At 36.9% G+C, this 24,639-nt stretch overlaps 2 protein-coding genes across 2 annotated transcripts; both read right to left on the bottom strand.

Moving 5' to 3' along the window:
• Nucleotides 1–14,123: 14,123 nt before the first annotated feature.
• LOC141325436 (alcohol dehydrogenase 1-like) lies at nt 14,124–20,641 on the bottom strand. Its single transcript, XM_073834116.1, has 9 exons — nt 20,583–20,641; nt 18,684–18,785; nt 18,457–18,598; nt 18,247–18,334; nt 17,942–18,161; nt 14,981–15,241; nt 14,735–14,867; nt 14,509–14,647; nt 14,124–14,420 (listed from the first exon to the last, which is right to left on the bottom strand). Exons 1-9 carry the CDS (start codon nt 20,598–20,600, stop codon nt 14,390–14,392), a joined length of 1,134 nt encoding a protein of 377 aa, XP_073690217.1. The 5' UTR covers nt 20,601–20,641; the 3' UTR covers nt 14,124–14,389.
• A 1,558-nt stretch (nt 20,642–22,199) lies between these two features.
• On the bottom strand, nt 22,200–24,420 carry fam241a (family with sequence similarity 241 member A). Its single transcript, XM_073835104.1, has 2 exons — nt 24,174–24,420; nt 22,200–23,639 (listed from the first exon to the last, which is right to left on the bottom strand). The coding sequence occupies exons 1-2, from the start codon at nt 24,300–24,302 to the stop codon at nt 23,346–23,348; spliced, it is 423 nt and encodes a 140-aa protein (XP_073691205.1). The 5' UTR covers nt 24,303–24,420; the 3' UTR covers nt 22,200–23,345.
• Between the last annotated feature and the right edge of the window lie 219 nt (nt 24,421–24,639).

Here is a 24,639-nt window from a genome sequence, read left to right on the forward strand (position 1 = left end):
TCCGTGAGCGTTCACGGTTTCATCACAGTTTAGTCTGCTGGGGTGAGAAGGGTACAGGTCGTTATTGCCTGTGATGAATCTGCTACCGTGCGATTCAATGAAATCTAATTCTACTCCTGTTCTGGCGTTTAAGTCACCCATAAGCAGCACATTTCCCTGGGCCTGGAAATGGCTGATTTCTCTTTCCATGTTTTGGAAAGTTTCCTCTTGGAAATACGGAGACTCGAGGGGTGGAATGTAAATTGCACAGAGGAAAACAGGCTTAGATGCTGATATCATTCCTTTTTGTATTTTTAGCCACAAGTGATGTTGTTCTTTTTTAATTAATTCTATGGACAGTTCAGATTTAATCCATATTATCATCCCTCCCGAGTCTCTCCCTTGTGTGACTGATGCGAGTTTGACTGATGGTAATATAATCTCTCTGTATCCTGAGGGACAGCCAGTGAACGAATCTCCTCTACACCAGGTTTCCTGTAAGACGATGACATCTATGTCTTGTAATTCTTTCATAAAATCAGAATTTCTACTTTTTAGGCCAAAGACTGAGGAGTTTAGACCTTGAATATTCCACGTAGAAAAACTAAGTGATTTCATCGTAAACTTTTAAAATGATGTGTATGGTTTGTTTGCTATTCTGAGAAAAGAGAAATTATGCAAAATGAATATAGATTAAATTAAAACAATGCAATATGGAATTAAAGTTATGGTAGGAACTCAAAACATCAACAATTCCATATTAAATGTACATGAATACCACATAATAAGGTAGTTTTTTTTTCTTTTCTTTTTTTTCTTCTTTTTTTACCACTGTCCACTGTTTGTTAGTAGGTGGGAGCAGATGATACTCAGTATGTGTTGGATGTCGTGGAGTTCAGCGTTAGGGTGGTCTGCTCCTCCGCTGACAGCTTGGGCGTAGCTTGGTCTGCCTGGATGGTCCGGAGCTGTGGGGCTGTTGTAGAACGGTCTCTGTCTGTAGCGATCCTGTCCTGGTGCTGGAGCTCCGGGCGGTGCTCTGGGTGCTGGAGCTCTGGGTGCTGGAGCTCCGGGCGGTGCTCTGGGTGCTGGAGCTCTGGGTGCTGGAGCTCTGGGTGCTGGAGCTCCGGGCGGTGCTCTGGGTGCTGGTGCTCTGGGTGCTGGTGCTTCGGGTGGTGCTCCGGTCGGGGCTCTGTGGGCTGGGATGTAGTATGCTGAAGTGTGTCTTGGTGGATTGGCTGGGTTAGGGCTAGTTCTGCTCCACCTGGGGCTGGTCTGGTTGGTCCTGTTTAGAGTGACATCTTTGAGTCTCTTTGCAAGGATATGTACCAGGTTCTTATAAAGGTGTACGTGGTCGTATAGACATTCAGTGTCCAGGTCTGGATGGTGGGCCAAGTGGACGTTGGGCAGGAGGGCACAATGTCTAACGATGTTGGAGTTTATTTTATTAATTGTTTTGGGGTGGAAATCTGTCCTCTGAAGTAAAGTGGACAGGATGATTTTGGAGTTGGGGAAAGTTTCTCTAGCTTTATCCACAACGGCTTTGAGGGAGTCCGACACTCGGTCCTGCTGGCTCCGCAGGTCGTTGGTGCCCGTGTGGATAATGATGTGGCTGGGCCGGCCTATAGCTGGGACTCTATCAGGAGCTCCAGGGCTTTGTCAGTGGTGGGACACCAGAGTTTAACAGCTCTGTGCTGGGGGAAAAGTTTCTTTACATCGATGAATTTGCCGTTTGAATCGATGAGTAGAGCTATTTCGGGTTCCTCTGTGCTGGCTGGTGCTGGGCTGCTGTGAGACGAGGGCTGATGCTGCTGTGCTGAGGAGCCTGACAGGGGGTGCTGTGACAGCTGTGAGCGGGCTGAGTCGGGTCTCTCTGCGCTGAGGGCTGGGTGTTGACTTCCTGTGTTCGGCGACTCTGGGCTGGAGGGCAGTGTTTGAGCTCTGTGGGTCTGCTTTGGCTCTTCTCTGGCCAGGAGGATCTCTCTCAGCTGCTCTCTCAGGGCCTGGAACTCGCTGCGCTGCTGCTCTCTCTCCTCCTGTATCTCTCTCAGTTGCTGCCTCATCTCTGCTGTGGACTGCTCTCTGTCCTCTAGCTGGAGTCTCAGTGCGGTCAGCTCACACTGATAGCTGTCCTTCTCTGTCTGAAGCTTTCTCATGTGCTGTGTGAGGGCTGACAGTCTCTGTGTTAAGAGCTCTGTGTTCTGCTGGAGTTCAGTGTGAGCTGCACATGTGCCTGACTGCTGCTGTTTCAGCACCGTTTCTCTGAGCTGCACCATCTCCATCTCCAGCTTGGTGAAGTGCTCCTGTAGGAGAGGGATAGCTCTGAGCAGGGATGGGGAGATGTGCTCAACTCTTTCTGCAGGAGTGGGTCTGAGATCTGAGGTGCTGATCGGTGGATTTTGCTCAGATGACGAGCTTTCAGATAGGACAGCTTTCTCATGTTTCATGATTTCACCTATTGTTCTGTAGTCCGCCTGGAATGTTTTCAGGTCCCCCTGTACCATGACTGTGCCATTTTTATAGATGTTCACAGTCATCACTGTGATATCAGGGTCATGCGGTTCTCTGATTTTGACTTTCCAGCCATTACAGATGCCTTCTTTCTTTACAGAGGGGTAATGGTTGATGATGGCTTTATGCCAGGCGCTGGGGTGATCAGAGAAGAAAATGAGGTTGCAGACTTCTCCAGTTTTGAACAGATCTGCAAACAGAGTCTCTGGATTGTTTGTCAGAAGTTTCTGCTTATAGGTTTTCCTTGCGGTGTCAGATTTCACCTCAGAGGGGTACTGTATGCAGAGCCATACAGAGAGAGAGTTGCGACAACGGAAGTCCAAAACGCTCGATCGTCACGTGATTCACGCAGCCCTCAAATAGTTCCAGGAAGTTCATAGCGGGCAATTGGAATACATTGAGTTAGAGGGACAGGACAGCAATTTTTGGTATTTAGTTGACAAAAAATGATTTATTGACATTATTTATAAAATAATGTATACATGTATACGTAGTATATATATGTAGTTGTAATAGTGTTGGTTTTAAAAGATAAAAACTGCTAATATTTGAGGATTGCTGTGGTTAGCGATCCGTACCTGCCTTGTTAACATATTTAAGGCTGAAGTTACCATGGTAAAAGTCCGTGTTTGCTATATAAACGACATCGTGGTCTTTTACCAAGTAATTCAGCCTCTATAAATAAATATAATTATTTCTATATGTGCGTGTGTGTTCTTACAGCTTGTATGTTAATCAAGTGCAATCACATCTTAATGTTTACTGTCGTTTTACTAATCTCATTGTAAGTGTTAAGTTTGTTGTCTTTTTAAAATTAATTCCAAATAAGTAAATATATTTATGATTAAGTGAAAATGAATCTTGGTTAAGGTTTTTGATTCTTGTGCACCCCTCAATTATTAATATCTAAAAATATATTTGTAGTATATTCAAATTGAAAAAACTTAAAACATTTTTACACATTAAATCATATATTTTATGTATGTTGAGTTTTGTTATGCACATATTTACATAAATCGATTTAGACATTTATAATAAATTATAAACCAAGTTGTCCTTGAACAGTCTCCATTACAGTTTGCTGTGCTGCATGGGAGTGCACCAGTCACATAAAGCAGAGTGAATGTATGGTTACTCTACTGATATGGAGAGGAGAAAAAATGAATCATCAAGTTTTGTTAAATTTACATTTATTTGTATGGCACTTTTTAGTATACACATTGTTTCTAGCAGCTTTACAAATCAGAGCTCTGTTAACAGGCGTATCTGTTTTACTGTAATGTTCATATTGCAGAAATGTTCTGAAATTAAGCTATACAAATCATGCAGTTAAGTAACGTCACATAATCAGAAACAATGAACAAATTAAAGCATGATGTGATCATGTTGATTACAATGCAAGGGCAATTTATCAGTTTTGTATGTTTATTTAGAGTCTGCTTCATCTGAAGTCCTCTCAAGGGTTGGCGTCATCTCTTCATAGGTGCTGGTCATCTGAAGTCTTCATAAAAAACTGGATATAGTCAGCAGGAGCAATCTATAGATTACATTAACAAAATGTGATGTAATCATACTTAGGAGCTGGCACTGTTTTACTTCAGGTGGTTCTTGTTCTGAAAGCAGGGTAGAGGAGAATAACAGGAGAAATGGTTAAGTGATGCTTCATCACAATTCAGTCCTGTGGCATCACTGATCCTTCACACAGTAGTTCTATAGTAGCTAAGACGTTTAAGTGTAAATATATATATATATATATCCTAGCATGATTCTGAAACGAAAATAGGTCAATCAGCATTCATTGCAATAAATCCAGAACTATTAAGTAGCTCCCACCAGCAAAAATCCTGTTTAAGAGCCTTAATTACACAATGATGGATGAAACTGCACGAAGAGAATGCATAACATCCCGTAAATCTACTAATTAAGTGAGAAATAATGTAATAACAATCTGTTTTAATGCACAAGTTAAATTAATTAGCTTTTACAGTTTTGTTCTTTAAATGTCTTACCGTTCAAAAGTTGATCACAGCGATCTCTTCTGCTGCATCTCTACGGCGCTGATATTATTAGCGCGAACTTCCGGGAACTATTGAGCGTCTCCACGATCCGCCATTGCTGTAAAAAAATGGTCCATTGGCGTCAACGGAGTTGTCGCAACTCTCTGTATGGCTCTGACTGTATGGTGGTGAGGGGGGAGCTCATTTGCATATGGCAGTGGGCTGATTGCAGCTGCTGCTCTGATTGGCTGATTCTCTCTGCCTCAGTTAAATTGGTACATTGAGGAATGTCAGAGTGTGGGCTAGCCATAGCTTTAGCTTTTTAGCATTTTTAGCTTATATTATAAAAATATAAAAAAATCAATTTTATGGCCTTATATTTGGAAAAAATAAGCAAACAAGCCCAAAAAAAGGTTTCCAGTGCAATTTTAGTTGTACTCACTGCTTCTTCCTCTGTGGATAGGTGGTTCTTTTCCTGTTTTAAACTTTCCCTCCAATTTTCCAGCAGGCCTGTTGCTAGAAGTCTGATCTTCTAATCCTCTGCGTTGGTTATTTGTGTTTAAAAAATAAAGATACTATATTTTCTGAGTTCTTTTCATCAAATTTCACGTCTGTATGTGGTATTCTTCTAGATTTTGTAGATTTTTGGTCTATTTCTTTTCTCAAAATAGCAAACAAAGAAGAAAATCTAAGAGCTCATGCAGATCATGGCTTCTCAGAAGGCTTCTCTCTCTCTCTCTCTCCTATAGATGTTTTTCCTGAACACGGAAGTAAGTCCGACTCTTAACTGAAAGAATGTTTTGCATTTCCGGTCTGCATTGTTTCTAGTCAAATTAGGGTATATTCCGAGCTAATAAACTGATGTTAAACCTATTAAAATGTTTTTAAAAAGCACATGGCTCCATAGTGCCATCACTTGGCAATGTCGCAATGACCGTCATTTGTCAGTGCCTCACTTTAATGAGTGTGTAGATGACACGAAGCAGCGGACGCTAGCTACATTAAAAACAGATGGACGCTATTTGAATGTGTTCCTATGGAAACCGGAACAGAAAAGCATTCAATCCTCAATCTGACGTTAGAATTCGTAATGGCGGCGCTCATCGTTTACTCAGGAAAAAGGTCTATAGCTATTATAAATATATCATATTGTAAACCACAGCTTCTTGGGGCTTATTGCTTTAACATACGTGCTGATGCGAATATCATTTTGCAGAAGTAGAGTGAATTTTGAAGAATAGGTACGTCTTAATCAGACCTATGGCGACTTGAATTCACACAACTCAACCTTACAGAGCGATCGTGGACATTTGAAAATTTTCTGGGTGTGGTTTCTGGTCTCATCCCTATTTTTAACTGTACAAAACACCTTGTTTTACTGCTTTATGTTGCAAACTGGTGTGTATTACCATATTATTTTAATGTGTTATCTTAATTATGAACACAATAGTTTGTAGTGCAAACATTTTTACCATTTACTGCATTTCGTTATTCTTCTCATTATTTCCCTACAGTGGCTTATGAACCAGAAGTCTCACACATTACCAGAAAACAGCTTACTTTCACATTGAAAAATAAGGTGGATTTGCACTTCACGTTTTTTGCACTCTTCTCCTTGATTTGTTATAACTTTTTGCAGTCTATGGTACTCCAAATGTTTTTCCAGGTCTGACTGATTAAAACAGCCCACAACATGACAATAATTGACCATTTTCAGCAGAAATAATCAGCCAAATATGCAAGTTTTGTTTGTTTCTAGTGGCATTGTTTATGCACCGTGTCGCCAATATGGCCGCGTTGTGAAAACACTATAGCGGCTAATGAACCAGAAGTCTCGCCCATATACTGTAGGCTTACTTCCGCGTTTAAGAATAAAGTGAATATCCAACTTTACTATATACCAGGGGTGCCCAACCCCAAATAAAAAAAACACGTGAACATCTAATCAAGCTCTTACTAAGAATACTAGAAACTTTCCGACAGGTGTGTTAAGGCAAGCTAAACTCTGCCCTCCAGGACCCCTGCTATATACCAACTCCCAGGAGGACTTGAAGACACCATATTACATTTAACAATGGTAGGCCTAACATATTACTGTATAATTGATATCTACTTAAATTACATTTGTATTTGTTTTATTGAGAGTACTAAAATAAAAACGCTTAGTTGAAACAAAATGGTTGCATGAATATTTAAAATGAAACCTTTTTGTAGAGGGAGCCAAGCGATTCAGACCACTTATGAATGTCTTATGCAAGCCATTGACTCATGTGATGTGAATTTGACATTTTATTTGGCCTAGATTGACACTGTTCTCACGCTCTCATGCCACACATCTATTTCTCACAGAGTGAAAAACAACCTCAAATGAAAGCAAGAGCAGCCTCAGTTGAAACAGATTTGGCAACCTCTCCAGTGCTGCTTTGTGTGTATAACCAGTGTAGCCAATCATAGACATAGCTGCTGATTTCTTAAATACCTCTGATTGGCCATTGCGATCGTCACACTGTAAAAAAGAAAGTGTAGCCACATTGTAAATAAAAGATTCATCATGCAGCATAGAGATGATTATAATGCAAGGGTCACCAAACTTGATCCTGGAGGGCCGGTGTCCTGCAGAGTTTAGCTCCAACTTGCCTCAACACAGCTGCCTGGAAGTTTCAAGTATAGACCATTTCAAGCGCTATTCGGCGGCTTAAGGAAGTGACGTCGTTGGTCCCAGGAAGTTTCCGGTTAATGATCCAGCGCATTGAAAACAATGGCGAAAAGCGCTTTATGAACAGTGGGATTGCGGTCAAATATATACAATCCTCCTGTTTAAATGTGTAATTTAAAATTAGATTCTTGTCGTTCGGTGTTTGTGTGCTTCCTCTGGGCCAGAACTAACATTATGAGACGCGTTTTACGGTATATTTCCGAGAAATGCACCCGAGTTGCGGCAGTGAAGGAGAAGGCTGGATAACAACAAGCAACTCTAGGATATTACAGCGAACATTTCGATTCAGGCAAGTAAATGTCGTTTTTAATTAATCTGATTATATGTATATCTTTACGTTAACTCTTCAAGTATGATGCCGTATAATTTAAAGTAGCATTTTGTCATTGTTTACATATGCAGCTTGCCCTTTGATTCGTGTGTAACGTTAGTGAAAAAAGGCAAGTTTTTTTATTTCTGTTTTATTGCTAAGTGTTATGTGGGCTATAACTAAGTTCATATTAGTCGTCTAGTTATCTTGTCAGTTGACAAAAGCAGTGAGTAACATGAAAGTAAACTTGAACGTGGTATTGTGTAACAGTTATCAGCTGTAGTTAACAAAAGGTAATGTTAATGGTGAATATTTTTTCCATCACATAAGCTTTGGTAATGTTAATTCCAACATATACTGACGTATTAAGCAATAATAGCATTATTTTTTTTTAAATATTGTGCATTATATTAAATTGTTTTTCTACTTTTATCCTTAGGAGAGCCATCATCTGTAGACACCCAAGGACATCTGATCATATGAACACCCAGATGTGTTTGAGAACTTGAGTGTAGTATTCACTAATTCAGTGTAGTACTTAAAGCTACTGATGACCAGGCCAGATACAGACTGCTGCTTTTGACATTTGTTCCCCCTTTGCACTCCATTTCAGTTCAAATGTTGTTTCAGTTGTTGTTGTTTCATTTGTTGAAGCATTTATGTTCATGCAAATATTTACATATCAATACATGTGTTGGAAATAAAAACAGTTGAAAGTGAGAGAATGTTCTTTGTTTATATATAGTACTGGTCAAAAGTTTGGACAAAGTATTTCTTTATGTGTTTGAAAAAAGTCTTTTATGTTCATTAACATGATTTATTATTTAAATGATTTTTTGTTATAAAAAATGTGTTATGCAAAGCTGAATTGGCATCAGCCTTTACATTACACCAGTATTCAGTTTCATTATATATATTTATTACACGGCTCTTTAGAATGCTTGATTCTGATTGATCAGTTGAGACATTTGCAGGTTCGTTCTTTTCAAATAATCACCGCTCCAAAGTAATAACACATAGCCGGTACTACTTGTATGTTTAAAATCCCTCCGTGCCAACAAAGATTACCGTTTGGCGCCATCTTGTGACAAACACTGGACAACCACAATTAACAATGGAAAATTTCGACATTAATCTATTTAAATTGTACGGGGCTCCGTAATATTGTTTTACTAACGTACATAGTTTGAATGTTAGTACTATATCGTTTCGCGGAAGGATAAAAATGTTAATTTAAAACAAATATGCCAATAAAAGGTTTCAAATTCATATTCATGTCCAGTTTTTTTCCTTATGTGGCAAGTAGCCGTGTAATAAGCGGGATAATGTACAGGCAGCCTGTAGTTATCGCAGAAATAAGCCCCTTCAGTGTGATACAAGACCCTCCGCTTCGCGTCGGGTCCTGATCACACTGTCGGGGCTTATTTCTGCGATAACTACCGGCTGCCTGTACATTATCCAGAGCTGCCAACTTTTGAGTTCAGCTTGGAGTGAGAATTCCCACAGCAGTGTCTTTAGGGGGGTTCGGGGGCATGCTCCCCCGTAAGAAAATTTAGTACATTTTACAGTTAAATTCATCTATCTGGTGCACTTTGAGAGTTCACAATTCAGAGCTCCAATACAGTTTCAGTGTGAAAACTAAACAAAGAAAAAATCTGGTGAATTGACTTGATCTTGAGGTTTAAAGGGGACTTAATCCTCTTATTAGTTGTGATATAGTGTCTCAGTCTAAATTAGAATAAAAAATAATTTGAAAAAATAATAATTATAATAATTATAATAATTTTATAGTATTATTCCAACGACAGTAATATTGGAAAACAATTCTGTAAAGTAAATAAAAATGAGTATTTCACCAGTATGTTATTTTCTCTTATTCTACAGTAGGGGAATTACAATACTTTTGTTGTAATTTCTACACTTACAAGCAGGGCCTAAAACTTTTTGCCATATCTGCCATTTTATTCATGATACAAACGAAATTTTTTGGTGATTTGAGAGAATTTACCAGCCATAAATATATATATTTTTTTCTGGCAATGAAATGTTTTTGCAGTTAAAAAATATTAATAAATTGAAAATTAGAACTAAACACTGCATTTTAAATCATGATACAAAAAAGGTGCTACACACGTTTGCATGAGCAGTTTTTTTTAATTAAAATTTGGTCTGACTTCTAGCATTGTGAAATTATTTGTTATTTTTAAATATATTTATAAAAATGTCATACTGTGTTTTTATTATAAAATGATGTAAAATAACTGTTGCAGTGCTGCAAAACTATTTACTTTTCTTGTGGTAAAAAGTTATGTGCAGTAAAAGAATTCCTAGATTAGTCATTATAAATAATTGCAACTGCATTTAAAAAAATATATATTTTGACACGAAAATCCAAATATTTTTCTGTAGTCTGCTGTTCTGAGAAATTATATTTTTCTCATATTCGTAAATGAATCCTTCATTCATGAGAGATTTATAACTCCCGGAATTCTGCTTCGTATACCGGGTATATAGCTGTTAGCAGGACAAAAAACAAAACTTATTCAAATGCTAAACAGATTATACGTAGCCTTGGAGTGCGCAATAGCCCTTCCTTGATAATCACTAAAACGTCTTGCTTCAGTTAATCGCAAAAGTCCTTTCATTATCAATGAACCGCTTATTTACAGTGAGAGTCCACAAGTGCAATCTGGCGTTTAGAGGTGAGTGAATTCAGAACGCAATGGCCAATCAGAGGCGTTCTAGATCAACATAAATGTCTGTGATTGGCTACATTGCTCAGCGCTACGAAAACACGTTGTCTTTTGGCGATTTCCAGAGCACAAACACAAATACGCACTGGAACTTTTGCCAAATCTGTTTAGCCAATATCTTATTATTACAGTTTTAACTGAGGGTGCTTTTGACTGCGTGAGAAAATGGATGTGTGGCGTGAGAGCGTGTGAAAAGTGTCAATTGCGTGAGTCTCACGCTGAATGCGTGAGAGTTGGCAGCCCTGCATTATCCCTTACATATTGTGTGGGTGTGTACAGTAAATACGTGCATAAAAACATTTATGAATGCTGTATGTAGTGTGTTTGTGCGGGCATTTATTAATCTGCAGATATACAGGTTAATGTATAACACGGTAGCCTGCATTGAATTACGTTCGTCTTGTTTATTTGTGATCACATGATGACTCGGAGCATTCATACCCTCTTCTTGCACTGTTCCACAGCAACAAACACGACCAAACCAAACACATTTTGAAATGAATTCAATACGTAATAACAGCATCGAGCGCTTATTTTAATAGCATACATTTAGTGTTGTATTGAAACAACATGTATTGTGAAAAGTAATATTCTAATGAAAACAAATATTTAAACAGAAGTACAGACTGACCACGCAATGCAAGTTAATTAATCACGAACAACCTCTCCGGATATCTTAGGAACAAAACATGAAGTAAGTTGCACTGTCTTTCTTCAGACTGCTGGCATCCATTGTACGAATAAATGTTCGCCACATTTCCGTTCTCATCCATGTGATATGCTTTTAGCAATCTCCCATGTACACACACGCAGCATCGATTAGATAATGAGCAGCTTTTTAACTTAATTGTAGCGTTTTCGCTAGATTTTAAAAGAATGTGCTCGCATTGTCAGATCGGAGAAATAGCGCTACCGGAAATGCTTCAGGACCGGACATGCGCAGTAGGGCTCCAACGCGCTTGTTATTGTTTACGTCCTTGAAATGGTCTATACCTATTAAGACCTTGATTAGCTGGTTCAGGTGTGTTTGATTAGGGTTGGAGCTAAACTCTGTAGGGACACCGGCCCTCCAGGACCGAGTGTGGTGACCCCTGTTATAATGGAACTCTGTGAGATTGCATTTAACTTAACTAAGTGACAGTTTTTGATTGTAAAGGAAGAATTATTTTCATTTAGAATTTGGATAAAAGTTTTGTTTTTCTTGAAGCTAAGCAATTATCTCAATGTGGATTACTATTCTTGTTTGAATAAAAGTTAATTGTTTTATGATAAAAAAAAAAAAACAGTACCAGCCATCATGGCTTTAAATACTTAAATACTAAGCATTTCCAGATGTCAGAAAAAAATCTGCTAATAGGGTTTTTTATGTGTTTTTTGTTTTTTTGCAAAACAATTCCCCCCACCCCATCCCGCTTGGGAATTCTTACCCCAAGTTGAACTCAAAAGTTGGCAGCCTTGCTGTACAGTATGTTTGTCTGATGTGATGTACACTAATGATCTTTAGAGGGCAGACTTGCACAAAGGAATATGTGTTGTGTTTTGAAGAAGGTTGTTTCTGTCTTGTATCTAGTGAAGCCTGGAACCTGCTATGGTGAGGTGAAAACAATTTCTCTGTGGTTTGGAGCTACGGTGACCCTGGCATTCAGAAACGGTTCCCCACGGCACCAAACGTATCGCACTATGCCAGTGAGTATAATCTTGTCAAAAAGACAAAGTCTGAATGATACAAGAATTGCACACTGTGATGTAATCGAACCTGCAGAGATCGCAAACCCTCATAAAGCTTGTAGTGACCTTGTTTTACATATTTGTACAGAGAATAAATTAGTAATAGAGTGTTTTTACGACATCATCAATTGGTCATATTGGCGGCACAGAACATAATCAATGCCACAGAACCGAACAGAACTCGCAATTTGGCTGATTATTGCTGATAAAAATGGTCAATTATTGTCATGTTTTGGGCTGTAGCCTACTAATTGGTCGAACTGGGAAAAAACATTTGGAGTACTATAGACTGTAAAAAGTCCAGAATTAGGGAGAAGAGTGCAAAAGAGGAGGAAAGAAGCCGTTTGTGGTTGACTAAACTGAACCAGGATTTCCAGGGCAAGAATCTTGACAACATTTGTGTTTGTTCTTATCTTTTCGGTCAGGTAGGTGAAATATTAGGCTAATATCTTATTTATTACTGCTTGTATGTATCTTTACCACCTATTAACTTTAGTTTGCCAAAATATTGCTCCCTTTCCTGCTTACTAAGTCCTTTTCTCTAGCAGCTTTCACACGTTTTTCCGTGGTTTAGAGTAGGCAGCATAAATTAGCAGAACAAGGTATCCATGCTGTTGTTTACATCCAAGTATCTTCAATATGGCCACCCATCCGGGTAACTGACAAAACTGTGCAAAGTACAAACCCTCTATAGGGACGGCCGGTCTAGAAATATAATTATGTGGTGAAAAAGAGGTGACATTAGGACTATGAGGGTTTGCAACAGCAAAGCAAGTGTCTGTGATACAGTACTTCTGGATTTTTGGCCTGACATACACATTGATTTCCATAAATATATGACCACAAAGCAATCATCTTACTTTTTTTAGAAATATCAAGCATGTCGGCTATGTGAGGTTTGATTTCTTAGTCTACTTCAGTGTGTTAGTATGCCTGGCATGTTGCAGTGTACTGTGTTTGTTTGGTACATCAATTGATATATGAAAACTCTTCACAGCTAAACGAGTGCCTTGTAACGTTATTGAACATTATATGAATGCTTTTCATGAACTTCTACCAGCATTTATAAGGTTCAATTAAATCGATCTTGTTTGAGAGAGAATGTGTCTGTAAACACCTAGGGGAAACATTAGGTTAAGTAGGCTACAAATGGTTTATTTATTATCTGATCATTGGCACTTAAAGAGCAATGTGAAAACCTGATAAAGTAGTCACAGACATTGTGTCACCGATGCTCTGTGTCGATTTGCTGCAGCTCATGAAATACATTTTAGTTTTTTCAGTTTAGTCTATAGAGGGTTTGCACCTATGTGTCATGATTTGGTCAGTTACCCAGATGTGTGGCCATATTGGAGATACTCGGATGTAAACAACAGCATGGATTGCATGGTTAACGTACTACTGAATACGTTGTTCTGATAATTTATGCTGTCTAAACCATGGAAAAAATATGTGGAAGCTGCTAAATCATATAGAGAAGGACTTAGTCAGCAGGAAAGGGCGCAATATTTTGACAAATTAAAGTTTATAGATGGTTAATAGATACGAACAAGCAGTATTAATTGAGATATTAGCCTAATATTTCACCTACCTGACCAGAAATAATAAGAACAAACACAAATGTTGTCAAGATTCTAGTCCTGAAATCTTGGTTTAGTTTGGGCAACCACAAATGCTTTTGTTTGTTTTTTGCACTCTTTTAGCCAGACAGAACTGGAATACAAGATTCGTATGTTTAGTTTTATCTACACCTCTCAGAAATAGTTTCAGCATTTTAAACTGGCATTGAATATGTCTGCATTATGGCTGAGCAATATTTCTCCATGAGTTTGTCTTAAACATTTTTTAGAAAAGTCTGGAAAAACGGTTTGTGCAATTTGAGACCGCATTGACCAGCCAAGACAGACAGATATGAAGAGTGCATTTGAGAAAAACATGATGTAAAGCATTTAGCACGTTTATCAGTGTTTGGCTTCAAGCTGCAGGGTGCAGCTGCATATTTTCTGATGCTTCCCAACATTCCCATGATGGTTATGTAAGCAAGACAAATGCTGGAGAGTCTGGCTTAGAGGAGAGAAATAAACTATTTTGACAGCATCATAAATTGGTTACACTAAATCATTTGAAATGAGTTATATGCTTGTCTCTTTTTTTATTTGGCACAGATAACATATTTCAGAAGCCTTTTGCCTTGCAGATGAATAGCACTGTTTTGATGTTAAACATTAATGTTTACATGCACTTGTGAATCACTTAATAAAGCAGAGGGCTGGAATATGCTATTAAAGAGGATCCTTGAATGCACCCAGCTGTTCCTCAAATACTGCAAAGAGGGAGAAGCGAAGAAGCCGAATATAACTGTGGCATAGAAACTGGTTGGGTGAAGCTGATTTGCTTCTCATTTGGATATACTCAGGATGCATCGAATGCTGTAAGATACAGTAGGAAACAAAGGTTAGGGTTTTATTTTTTACAATATTAACCTCAAAAACAGAAGGATGAGAGTAACAAACGCACCATTCTCCAGTCTTCATGAGGTTGATGGCATCGTTGACCTGCTCCAGACTCATTTTGTGAGTTATGAACTCGTCCAGCTTTATTTTGCCGGTCATGTAGTCGCGAACCAGGTTTGGAACAGAGTCCTTGCTCTTAAAACCTTTACATAACCAGAAATGAATGTACTGTATGCTCAAGCATGTACTCAAGTTCCCTCTCTGAAAGTGTTAGCTGACAGCTTGATTACCTCCAAACAGAGATCCTTTCCAGGTTTTCCCAGATATGAGCTGAATTGGCTTCGCTGAAAAATCCTTCACATCAGTCCAGCCAACCAAAACACTCACTCCCCAACCTTTAACACATGACTCCAGTGCAGTTCTCTGAGGTGAAAGATGCGTTAATTCACACACATAAAAAAAATCCAAGTACTGAAAGCTTTTAAACGAGTTAGTAAATAAAAGCATCTTTTACAAACGTGTCAGGCAGGTCTTACCATTACTTCAGTGTTGCCCACACACTCCAGTGAGAAATCCACTCCTCCATTGGTCATTTCTGCCAGTACTTCAGAGATGGGTTTATTATACGCCTTCGGATTCAGAAAATCAGTGGCACCAAAGACCTTCGCCTTCTCGAATTTCTGCTCATTAATATCCACGGCAAAGATGCGAGAGGCTCCGGCGTTTTTGCAGCCCATGACTGCAGCCAGACCTACTGCACCCAGTCCAAACACTGCACACACTGAGCCTGGTGTAACCTTCACACAAACACAAATGAATTAGTGTAAAGCACCTTAACATTCACCTTTCTAGCTACAAAAACTATTTAGACACTTTATTCACACTTAAAGAGATTTTGTTACTTACTCACTCTCATGTCGTTCCAAACCCGTAAGGCCTTTGTTCATCTTCAGAACACAAATTAAGATATTTTTGATGAAATCTGAGACCCTGCACAGACAGCAACACAACTGACATGTTCAAGGCACAGACAAGTAGTAAGAACATTGTTAAAATAGTTGATATCAGTGGTTCAACCGTAATGTTATGAAGCTACAAGAATACTTTTTCATGCGCAAATAAAACAAAAAATAATTACTTAATTCAAAGTCACATGGACTGTTTTAACAATGTCCTTACAACGACTGTGCATTTCACTGACTCTTACATCTCACTGACTGTTACACATCACCCTGGACTACACTTCACATGTTCCATTGCACGGCTTGCACTTTCACCCGCCACCAATCATGAACCATATAAATATAAGGCCATTACAGTCATTTATTGATTAGTATTGTGTTTGCCCTGCAACCTTACAAAGCGTTCCCTTGTTTTTCTAGTTCTGTCTTGTGTTTCCATGTTCTGATTCCCTGTCTGGTTTTCTCGATCTCCTGCCTGCCTTTTTGGATTACTCCTTTGTCTCGCCCCTTTGGATTACGTACGCCGCTGTTGTCGACCCTCGCCTGTTTAGGATTACTCTTGTGTTTTGCCCCCCTTATATCTGTTTGCTGTTGCTCGACCCTCTGCCTATTTACGACCAGGTCTGTTCTTCATTTAAATAAAGCTTGCAAATGGATTTGACTGTCTCACGTCCTTATGTTACACTATGCAGGATCAGAAAGCTCTCAGATTGAATTAAAAATATTTAAATTTGTGTTCTGAAGTAGAACAAAAGTCTTACAGGTTTGAAACAACATGAGTGTGAATAATTAATGACAGAATTCTCATTTTTGGTTGAACTATCCATTTAAAAATGCATGAATTTCTTTGCATTTGGATGGCTTTTTTTTTTTAAAACAAAAAGTGTCCAAATCCTTTTTTATAACAGTTAGTTCCAATCTTCAAATCTGCTTGGTGGAGTAGTGTTCCAAGAGTGCAACTGTGCAACAGTTTTTTGTTTGTTTGTTTTTGTTTTGTGCGGCTTCATTAATGTAATTAATGTAATTTTTAACTTTGGAATATAATGGTTGCTTTTCTGAAAGGAGACAGCTTCAATATCATATGTCAGAAACCTATGCAACCTACTAAGGGCACAGCCTTAGAAATTAGACAGCTTTTATGGATGAGCCATTGAATTATTCACTCAATCAAACTGTTTGAACACACTGATTCATTCTATAACACACTGGGGTTTCCAAATATCTGGTGTTAGTGAGTGAACTGCAGGGGGTTTGTGAGTTGATCGAAAGTTATTAAATCATACAAATTAAAATTATAATAAATAATTACACTACCAGGCAAAAGTTTTTGAACAGTAAGATTTTAATGTTTTTTTAAAGAAGTATCTTCTACTCACCAAGCCTAAATTTATTTGATCCAAAGAAGAGCAAATCAGTAAATTTATTATATTAATATATTTGTTCATATATTTATATAAATATATTTAAATATTAATATATTTAAATATATTTTAAAATGTAATGTATTCCTGTGATTTCAATGCTGAATTTTTAGCATTATTACTGCAGTTACATGATCCTTCAGAAATCATTCTAATATTCTGATTTGCTGCTCAAAAAACATTTATTATTATTTTTATTATTATGTTGAAAACAGCTGAGTAGAATTTGTCAGAAGAACAGCATTTATCTAAAATAGATTATTTTTAAACAGTATTCCAAAAAAACAACAAATACTGATTCTGAGCTTTTGAATTGTATAGTGTATAATGTTCAAAAGCTTTTTATTTCAGATAAATGCTGATCTTTGGGTCTTTGTATTCATCTAGAATCCTAAAAAAAAATGCACTCAAATGTTTTAAATACTGATAATAATAAAAAAAAGTTTCTTGAACAGCAAAGCAGCATATTAAAACGATTTCTGAAGGATCATGTGACATTGAAGACTAAAGTAATGATGCTGAGAAGTTAGCTTTGATCACAGAAATAAATTACATTTTAAAATATATTCAAATAGAAAGCAGTTATTTTAAATAGTAAAAATATTTCAAAAGATTTACTGATTTTGCTGTAATTTGTATCAAATAAATGGACGCTTGGTGAGCAAAAGAAACTGACTGTTCAAAAACCTTTGACTAGTAGTGTAGTTTAAAGTAAAAAAAAACGTAATATTTGCTTAATTCACTTGCATGTCTTGTGATTATTAACTGACATAAGCTAACTATAAATATGGGAATGTGTTGTTAAATTATTGAAATATGAACTTAAAATCTAAAGTAATATAACTGATCTTGTGTTTAAAATGTAAGTTACTCAATATTAGCATCTTGTTTATTTATCGTTGCATGAAAGCAATATTATATCAGCACAGCTGGTATAAACATTTAATCTTTGTCCTTTTTCAAACGATTTTACCTTTTTAAGCGTTCTTGTGCTCTCGTTCTTCAAACTGAATGGCTCTTGATTCAACATTTTGTTATACGATGCAAAAACATTCATTCAAGTGTGGCATAAGTGTTCAGATACTTCTTGAGTACACCCAACATCTATACACACCCCAGCTGTGTTGACAGCAGCTCCATAACCGGTAGAGATGCCACAGCCGAGCAGACACACGCGCTCGAGTGGGGCATCATCATGAATCTTGGCCACGGCAATCTGGTTAATGACGGTGTACTCAGAGAAGGTACTGGTGCCCATGAACTGCAGAATGGGCCGACCACGGCAAGTGAAACGTGTTGTGGGATCAGACATAATGTCGTGATATTTACTTGACCTGTCAAAGAAAAAAATGTACATTCCCAAAAAGCAAGAGGATGAAATATAATGTTAAAAGTTGTTGTGTTGTTTGCATTTCTTACCAGCTGGAGTCACACAGGTTTGTTTTTGGACACTTGCAGAACTTGCATTCTCCACACTGAGAGAGGAAGAGTGGAATGACCTTATCACCTGTTCACCAAAATTCAAAAGATCCAGTTTGGAAGACATGAAGGTAAGCAACTGATGACAGAATTTTCATTTTTAAGTGAACTATCCCTTTAAAGAAAAAATAAACACTTGCAAATTGTGACCTGGTTTGAAACCAGTGACTCCAGGTCCCACACTCTCCACCACACCAGCGCCCTCATGTCCCATGACAGTGGGAAAACCACGCTTGTCCTTCCCTTCAAACAGGTGGTAAAGGTCGGTGTGACAAACACCTGTAGCTACAACCTTCAAGACAGGAGAAAAGTTAACTAATACAAGTTAATTGTATTGATATGAACAGATTTGACAACTTTCATGGGACATTTCCCACCTTAATTCGTATTTCTCCCTCCTGAGGTGGAGCGACTTCTATTTCCTCCATCATCAGGGGCGCATTGGCCTCCCAGGCAACAGCAGCCCGGCATTTAATCACCTTTCAGCACACAAAAGTACTTGGTTCAGCATGTTTTATAGATATTTAATGGTTGACTACAGATGTTTATATAACCGCTGTGCCTAAGCGGTTACATGATCTACGCTCTCTAGCCGTAATTGGCGGTTGTCCAGTTGTTTGGCTTAGGCCAATGGAAACATTAAACATCTGTTTTTAGAACCACAGATATTTCACAATCAAAGATAAATATTAACCCAGTGAAATTGGCAGAGCAAACTTTTTGAAGTTGTAGCATGGTTTAATAGTTTCCACTTGGTAGTAAACTGGCAGAATGACAAAGAAAAACTAAAAAAAAAAAAAAAAATGCATACAGCTGTCGCCTCGTTTTTTATGGAATCCCATTTCCGCCATAAAAAAAGGTAATTGCAACTTTTTATTTCACAATTGCGACTTCTCATCTTACAATTCTGAGAAAAAAGTCAGAATTGTGAGATGTAAAGTCACAATTAATTTTTTTATTGCGAGATATAAACTCACAATTGCAGTTATAAAGTCACAATTGCAGGACATAAACTCGCAATTCTGATAAATAAAGTCAGAATTGTGAGTTTATATCTCGCGAGTTTTTCTCAGAATTGCAAGTGTATATCTTGCGATTGTGACTTTTCCCCTCAGAATTGCGAGTTTATATCTCGCAATTGTGACTTTTTTCCTCAGAATTGTGAGTTTATATCTTTTCTCTTCAGAATTGCGAGTTTATGTCTCGCAACTGTGACTTTTTTCCTCAGAATTGTGAGTTTATATCTTTTCTCCTCAGAACTGCAAGTTTATATCTTGCGATTGTGACTTTTCCCCTCAGAATCGCAATTGTGACTTTATTATTAGAATTGCGAGTTTATATCTCACAGTTGTGACTTTATAACACAATTGTGAGTTATTAAGTCAGAACTGTAAGATTAACTTAGTCTTTTTTTCCCTCAGAACTGGACTTTATAGCTCACAATTGTAATTGTTACTTTTTTCTCAGAATTGCAATTTTATATCTCGCAAGACTATCTTTAAATTCTGAGAACATTAGTTTTTTCCACTCAAAACTGGACTTCATAGCTCACAATTGCAAGTTTATGTCACAATTCTGAGAAAAAAGTCAGAATTACGAGATATAAACTCTCAATTGCAAACAAAACATCTGAATTGCAAGATACAAACTCACAATTGCAAGAAATTTTTTTAGAATTATGTGTTGTTTATATCATGCAATTCTGAGAAAAAAGTAAGAATAGTGACTATATCTCGCAACTCTGACTTTTTAACTCGCAATTGGGAGTTTATATCTCATAATTCTGACTTTATTTCTCAGAAATGCAACTTAATTTCTGAAAATTGCGAGATATCTGACAATTCTAAGAAAAAAAGTCATAATTGCGAGTTTGTATCCCACAGTTTTGAGAAAAACAGTCAAGATTATATGATGTAAACTCACAATTGCAAGAAAAAATAGTCAGAATTGTAAGATAAAAAGTAGCATTTTTTTTTTTTTTGTCAGTCAGTTGTGCATTGCAATAATAACATACACAAAAACTATCACTGTACATTTGATCCATAAATTGGATGGCTTAAAGCTTTCATGGCATTATTATGAGAGCCTTAGTAAAACATTAGCATTGAATTGCTCAGATAGAAACTTATTTTTAATGTCTTTGCACTGTAAACTCTTCCTCATCAATAGATCAATGGAAATGAGCTTAAATCCATAAAGGGACTGGAGTTGTATTAAAAATGCATTAACTGCTCTGCAGCACAAATGAAAAGAGACCAAAAGACAAGTTTACGAACCTTCCCTGCAGTGGCCATTTCCCAATGTAGTCGTATTGCTGTGATGAATGCAAAGAGGCAGAGATTCTTTGGAGCTCGTTTTTATACTCTGGTATTATGTGGATGAAGCAATCTCTCTCTCCCCCTCTCTTTCTTTTTCTGAAGTAAAACTTTAACTTATTAGTAAACATATATATTAAGATTATTTCTATGTTGTGTGATTTTGGCAAATCATGAGCTAAGAAAACTTTATGGCAAGTTTAAAGTTTCTTAGCCAACATTGGCTGAGTAAGGGTCAACAAGGTATTTTAAGCATTTCTGTGCATGTCTTCTTTACATTTTACTTTGGGTTAAACAGGAAATACTTAAGAAACTGTACTCAGAGATACTGTATATGATGTTCTATGAATCTGTAACACAATTATATGGGCCATTGTACAGAAATGGTCCAAACTGCTGTCTCACAACCAAAAAAAAAAAAAAGCATTTATGTAATCTTAGATGTTTACTAAGATCCTTCTATTATTTATTGAAACCCACAACAATATTTAAAATATCAGTAAGCTCAATATATATCAAATCTTCATTTATTGGGTACTTTCAATTGGGAGGTGGCTGTCCCAAACCCTAACCCCTTAATTTCAATTTATGAAAATTATATTGAAATAATTTTTGTATTTTTTCCTATATATTATATTTTCTTTGTAAATTATGACACTTCATGTAAAAAAAAAGAATGTCATTGAAAAATCATTGATTTTTTTGGGTGTTATTCCATAAATTTGTCACTACCGAAACAGTTACGACCAAAACATGTCATCATTGTTTCAGTAGTGACAAAAGGCAACACAAAATCGTCATATTTGGGGAAAATAAACAACATTTTTGTACAGTTATGCAATTTTTTTGTGTTTTAGTTGTGTTTTAGCATGCAAGTTAAAATTCTGTAATGTTATATGGTCGCTACCAAAACATACTTTCGCTACCAAAATGTGCAGTCACGACCGAAACATGAGATATTTTGTCAAAAATAATCTATACTGAATTATCAACTAAAATGTTATGATAGTGTTTGGTTCAATGTATATTCAAACTAATAAATCCTTACCTTTGAAATCAGTATGATTAACTGTCTGCCTTATACAAAGAAAAATTAGATTCAAAATACAACAAATCTCATAAATTACACTTGAGATGTTGTTAAAAATGTAATTGTTATTGATCTACCTCTGAGAAAATCAATAAAATAGCAATATATATATATATATATATATATATATATATATTTACAATGTAGATGTAAACAAAATCTTATTATCTTAATATATTGCTTCTATTAAATTATATATTACTATGTTTCGGTAGTGACAAATTTGGGGAGAGGACAAATATTCCAAAACTTTCTGAAAATATTAACTGCACAATTACTAAAAATGTGTAATTTGGATATTATACAATTTGAATTCATACAAATACAATTCTTTTTAGAAAAAAGGCCCAAAAGCATTTCAAGTAAATAATAAAAAATTGATTTGTAACAAAGGTTTCTATGATCTACAGGCTTACTGATTTTGGGAAACACAACCCAGAAGAATTTGATGGAATTATGCAGGAAGAACTGAACAGTATAACAACAAATTAAAACAATTATAATTTTTATTATGATAATAACCCAGTTTTAAAGTTTGAATACATTGCAGAATGATTTAAAATATAAATTCTTTCCAAATAAATTACTCAAAGTCCAAACAACCCACCACCACCCAAAAATACACATACAGTAAATGCTATGTTGGTGAAAATAAATCATGGCACAGTTTGGCATTGTATCAGCAATTATGAATTGTAATACTAAATAAAGTACCAAAAATAGTCATAATCAAATATGAATTATGAAGTGATGTCATCTTGCAAAGATATTCACAGTTAAACAAAGAGCAGCTAAACCTTGCTTAAAAAGTTAGAGTTCATTCAATAATTTTTAATAATGTCATAATTCTTAAAGAAACGCAATAAAATTAAGTGCAATAAAAAAATGGCCTTTTTATATACTTCTGATCCTGAATGAGTCATACATTCTACTGTAGCACATTTGCATACTAAATATTTCCCTGTTATGAATTTATCCTTTTCATTGATACTGATATTGCAACATTGATACTGAATCTTTGAAAAGAACAGACAACATGAGCGTGCGTGTTATCTAAAATCAACTCATAAAAATACCAAATAGGAATTTACAGCTCATATTATAGGTCTTTTATCATAAAAGGTTTGGTTTTAACACAGTTTCATACTTTCAAAGTTATCTCAAAACATTCACATGCAGTAGTATTAACACATTCAAGTTTAACAAAGATTGATTATTATTCCCTGGTATATTTCCCAAGACATGTTTAGGGGAGAATGAGGAAGGTTGCCCTCTAGTGCAATTGTGTGGAGAATGCAGGACTGACACCAGGCAGAACAATAGTAATACATTCAACAAAGCCAAGGACCATATAACTGATATGTACACCTGTCATTAGAATCCGGTTATATAAATGCTCTTTAACCTTTGATAGTCAGCATGTCAATATGCACCCATTTTGTCAATGCAAATATTGAAGGGAAGCATGCTCTTCACAAGTACCTTTCACAGCTAATAGACAATTCACAGACTGGAGGAATCATTTCAGTAGTTAAGGTAAATCCGATGATTATCTTCAGGCGAAAGACTCTTCTCTCTTTCACTGGCACTGGCTTTGAGTGGCACCTTCATGCGTCTGTCCATTTTCACATCTGTTATTTCTGGATATAAATGATAATAATGCATAGAGTTCCCACAAGGCCAAGAGCTTGGATACCAAGGAACCAGAGCAGCATCCAAAACACCATCACAACCACAGGCTCCACGATCTTTTCTCCAAAATAAAGCTGGGTGAAACCAAGACCCCTCAAACACTTATTGAGCTCTCCGAAAAAAGTGCCCAGTCTCTCGCAGTCGTCCACCAACGGAGCCTCTGGCGCAGGTCCTGGCTCTTCCTGTGGCTCTGCTACAGAGTGACTGTGTGGTCTTTCTCTTCCCCTGAGGTCATTCTGAGATGATAGACAGTTTAGATTATATCATGTTTTTTTTAAGTAACACAAAGCAAAACACTGTACAAGATGACACCACATGACTGAGCCTCAGAGTATCTGTGGGAGTGTGATTATATGTTTGCATGTACTCATGCTAAATATAGACAGGCGAAAAACTGGTTGGTATACTTGGGTTTCATTATTTAGCTAAAGTAAGCTACATGAGATATTGTTGAGGCTTAAGAGATTAGACTGACTGCCGTGAATACCGTATGTTATACTTATGAATGTCACAACATTGCAAACAGCTATTCATAGAGCAGGCTGTGGTTTGATGAGGAAATCTCTTGATAAAAAAAGGAGAGGAAGGGCAGGGTATGAAGTTCCAGATAAAATCAAATAAGGTTTCGCAATTTCCTAGCAGAAAGTAAAAGAAATTCGACGGCGGATACACTCATGCAGCTGTGTTTTTTAAATTAGCATTTTTAAATATTAAATCAAAATCACGACTGAGATCAGTCGAGGTGAACAGATCAGATCTGACACTCTTACCTGCTCTCTGTGTGCAGGTCTGACAGCAGCCTCGTGCTCGCAATGACACCGGCTTCGATTTCGCGTCCCGCACAAGACATCAGAATGACGTACCTCCGTGTCATGTACGATCCGATTAGTTCTTGACATATTTTTTAAAACAAAATGATTGCTGTTGACCTGAGAAAGGGCCGAAGGGCTGGTAACCAGATGGCTGTTGGCGATACTTCCGGTCTTGGCTGTCAACAGAAGGTACAACTTGACGTCATGAGTCAGAGTGCGGTCAAAATAAAAGATTTGTCATCCAAAGTATTGTAATGTGTTTATTAAAACCTTTATAATGGACAAACATAAATGAATTAAAAACTATTCGAACTGTATATGCCGATTCCGTAGAGCTGAGAAAAGCAGTCATAAACAAAAACATTTTCTTTTTTTTTTATAAGGTTTTATTTTTTAGACTGGTTCATACTGTAATTCTCAATTA

Source organism: Garra rufa, chromosome 2 (assembly GCF_049309525.1).
Source record: "Garra rufa chromosome 2, GarRuf1.0, whole genome shotgun sequence".
Taxonomy (NCBI): Eukaryota; Metazoa; Chordata; class Actinopteri; order Cypriniformes; family Cyprinidae; genus Garra; species Garra rufa.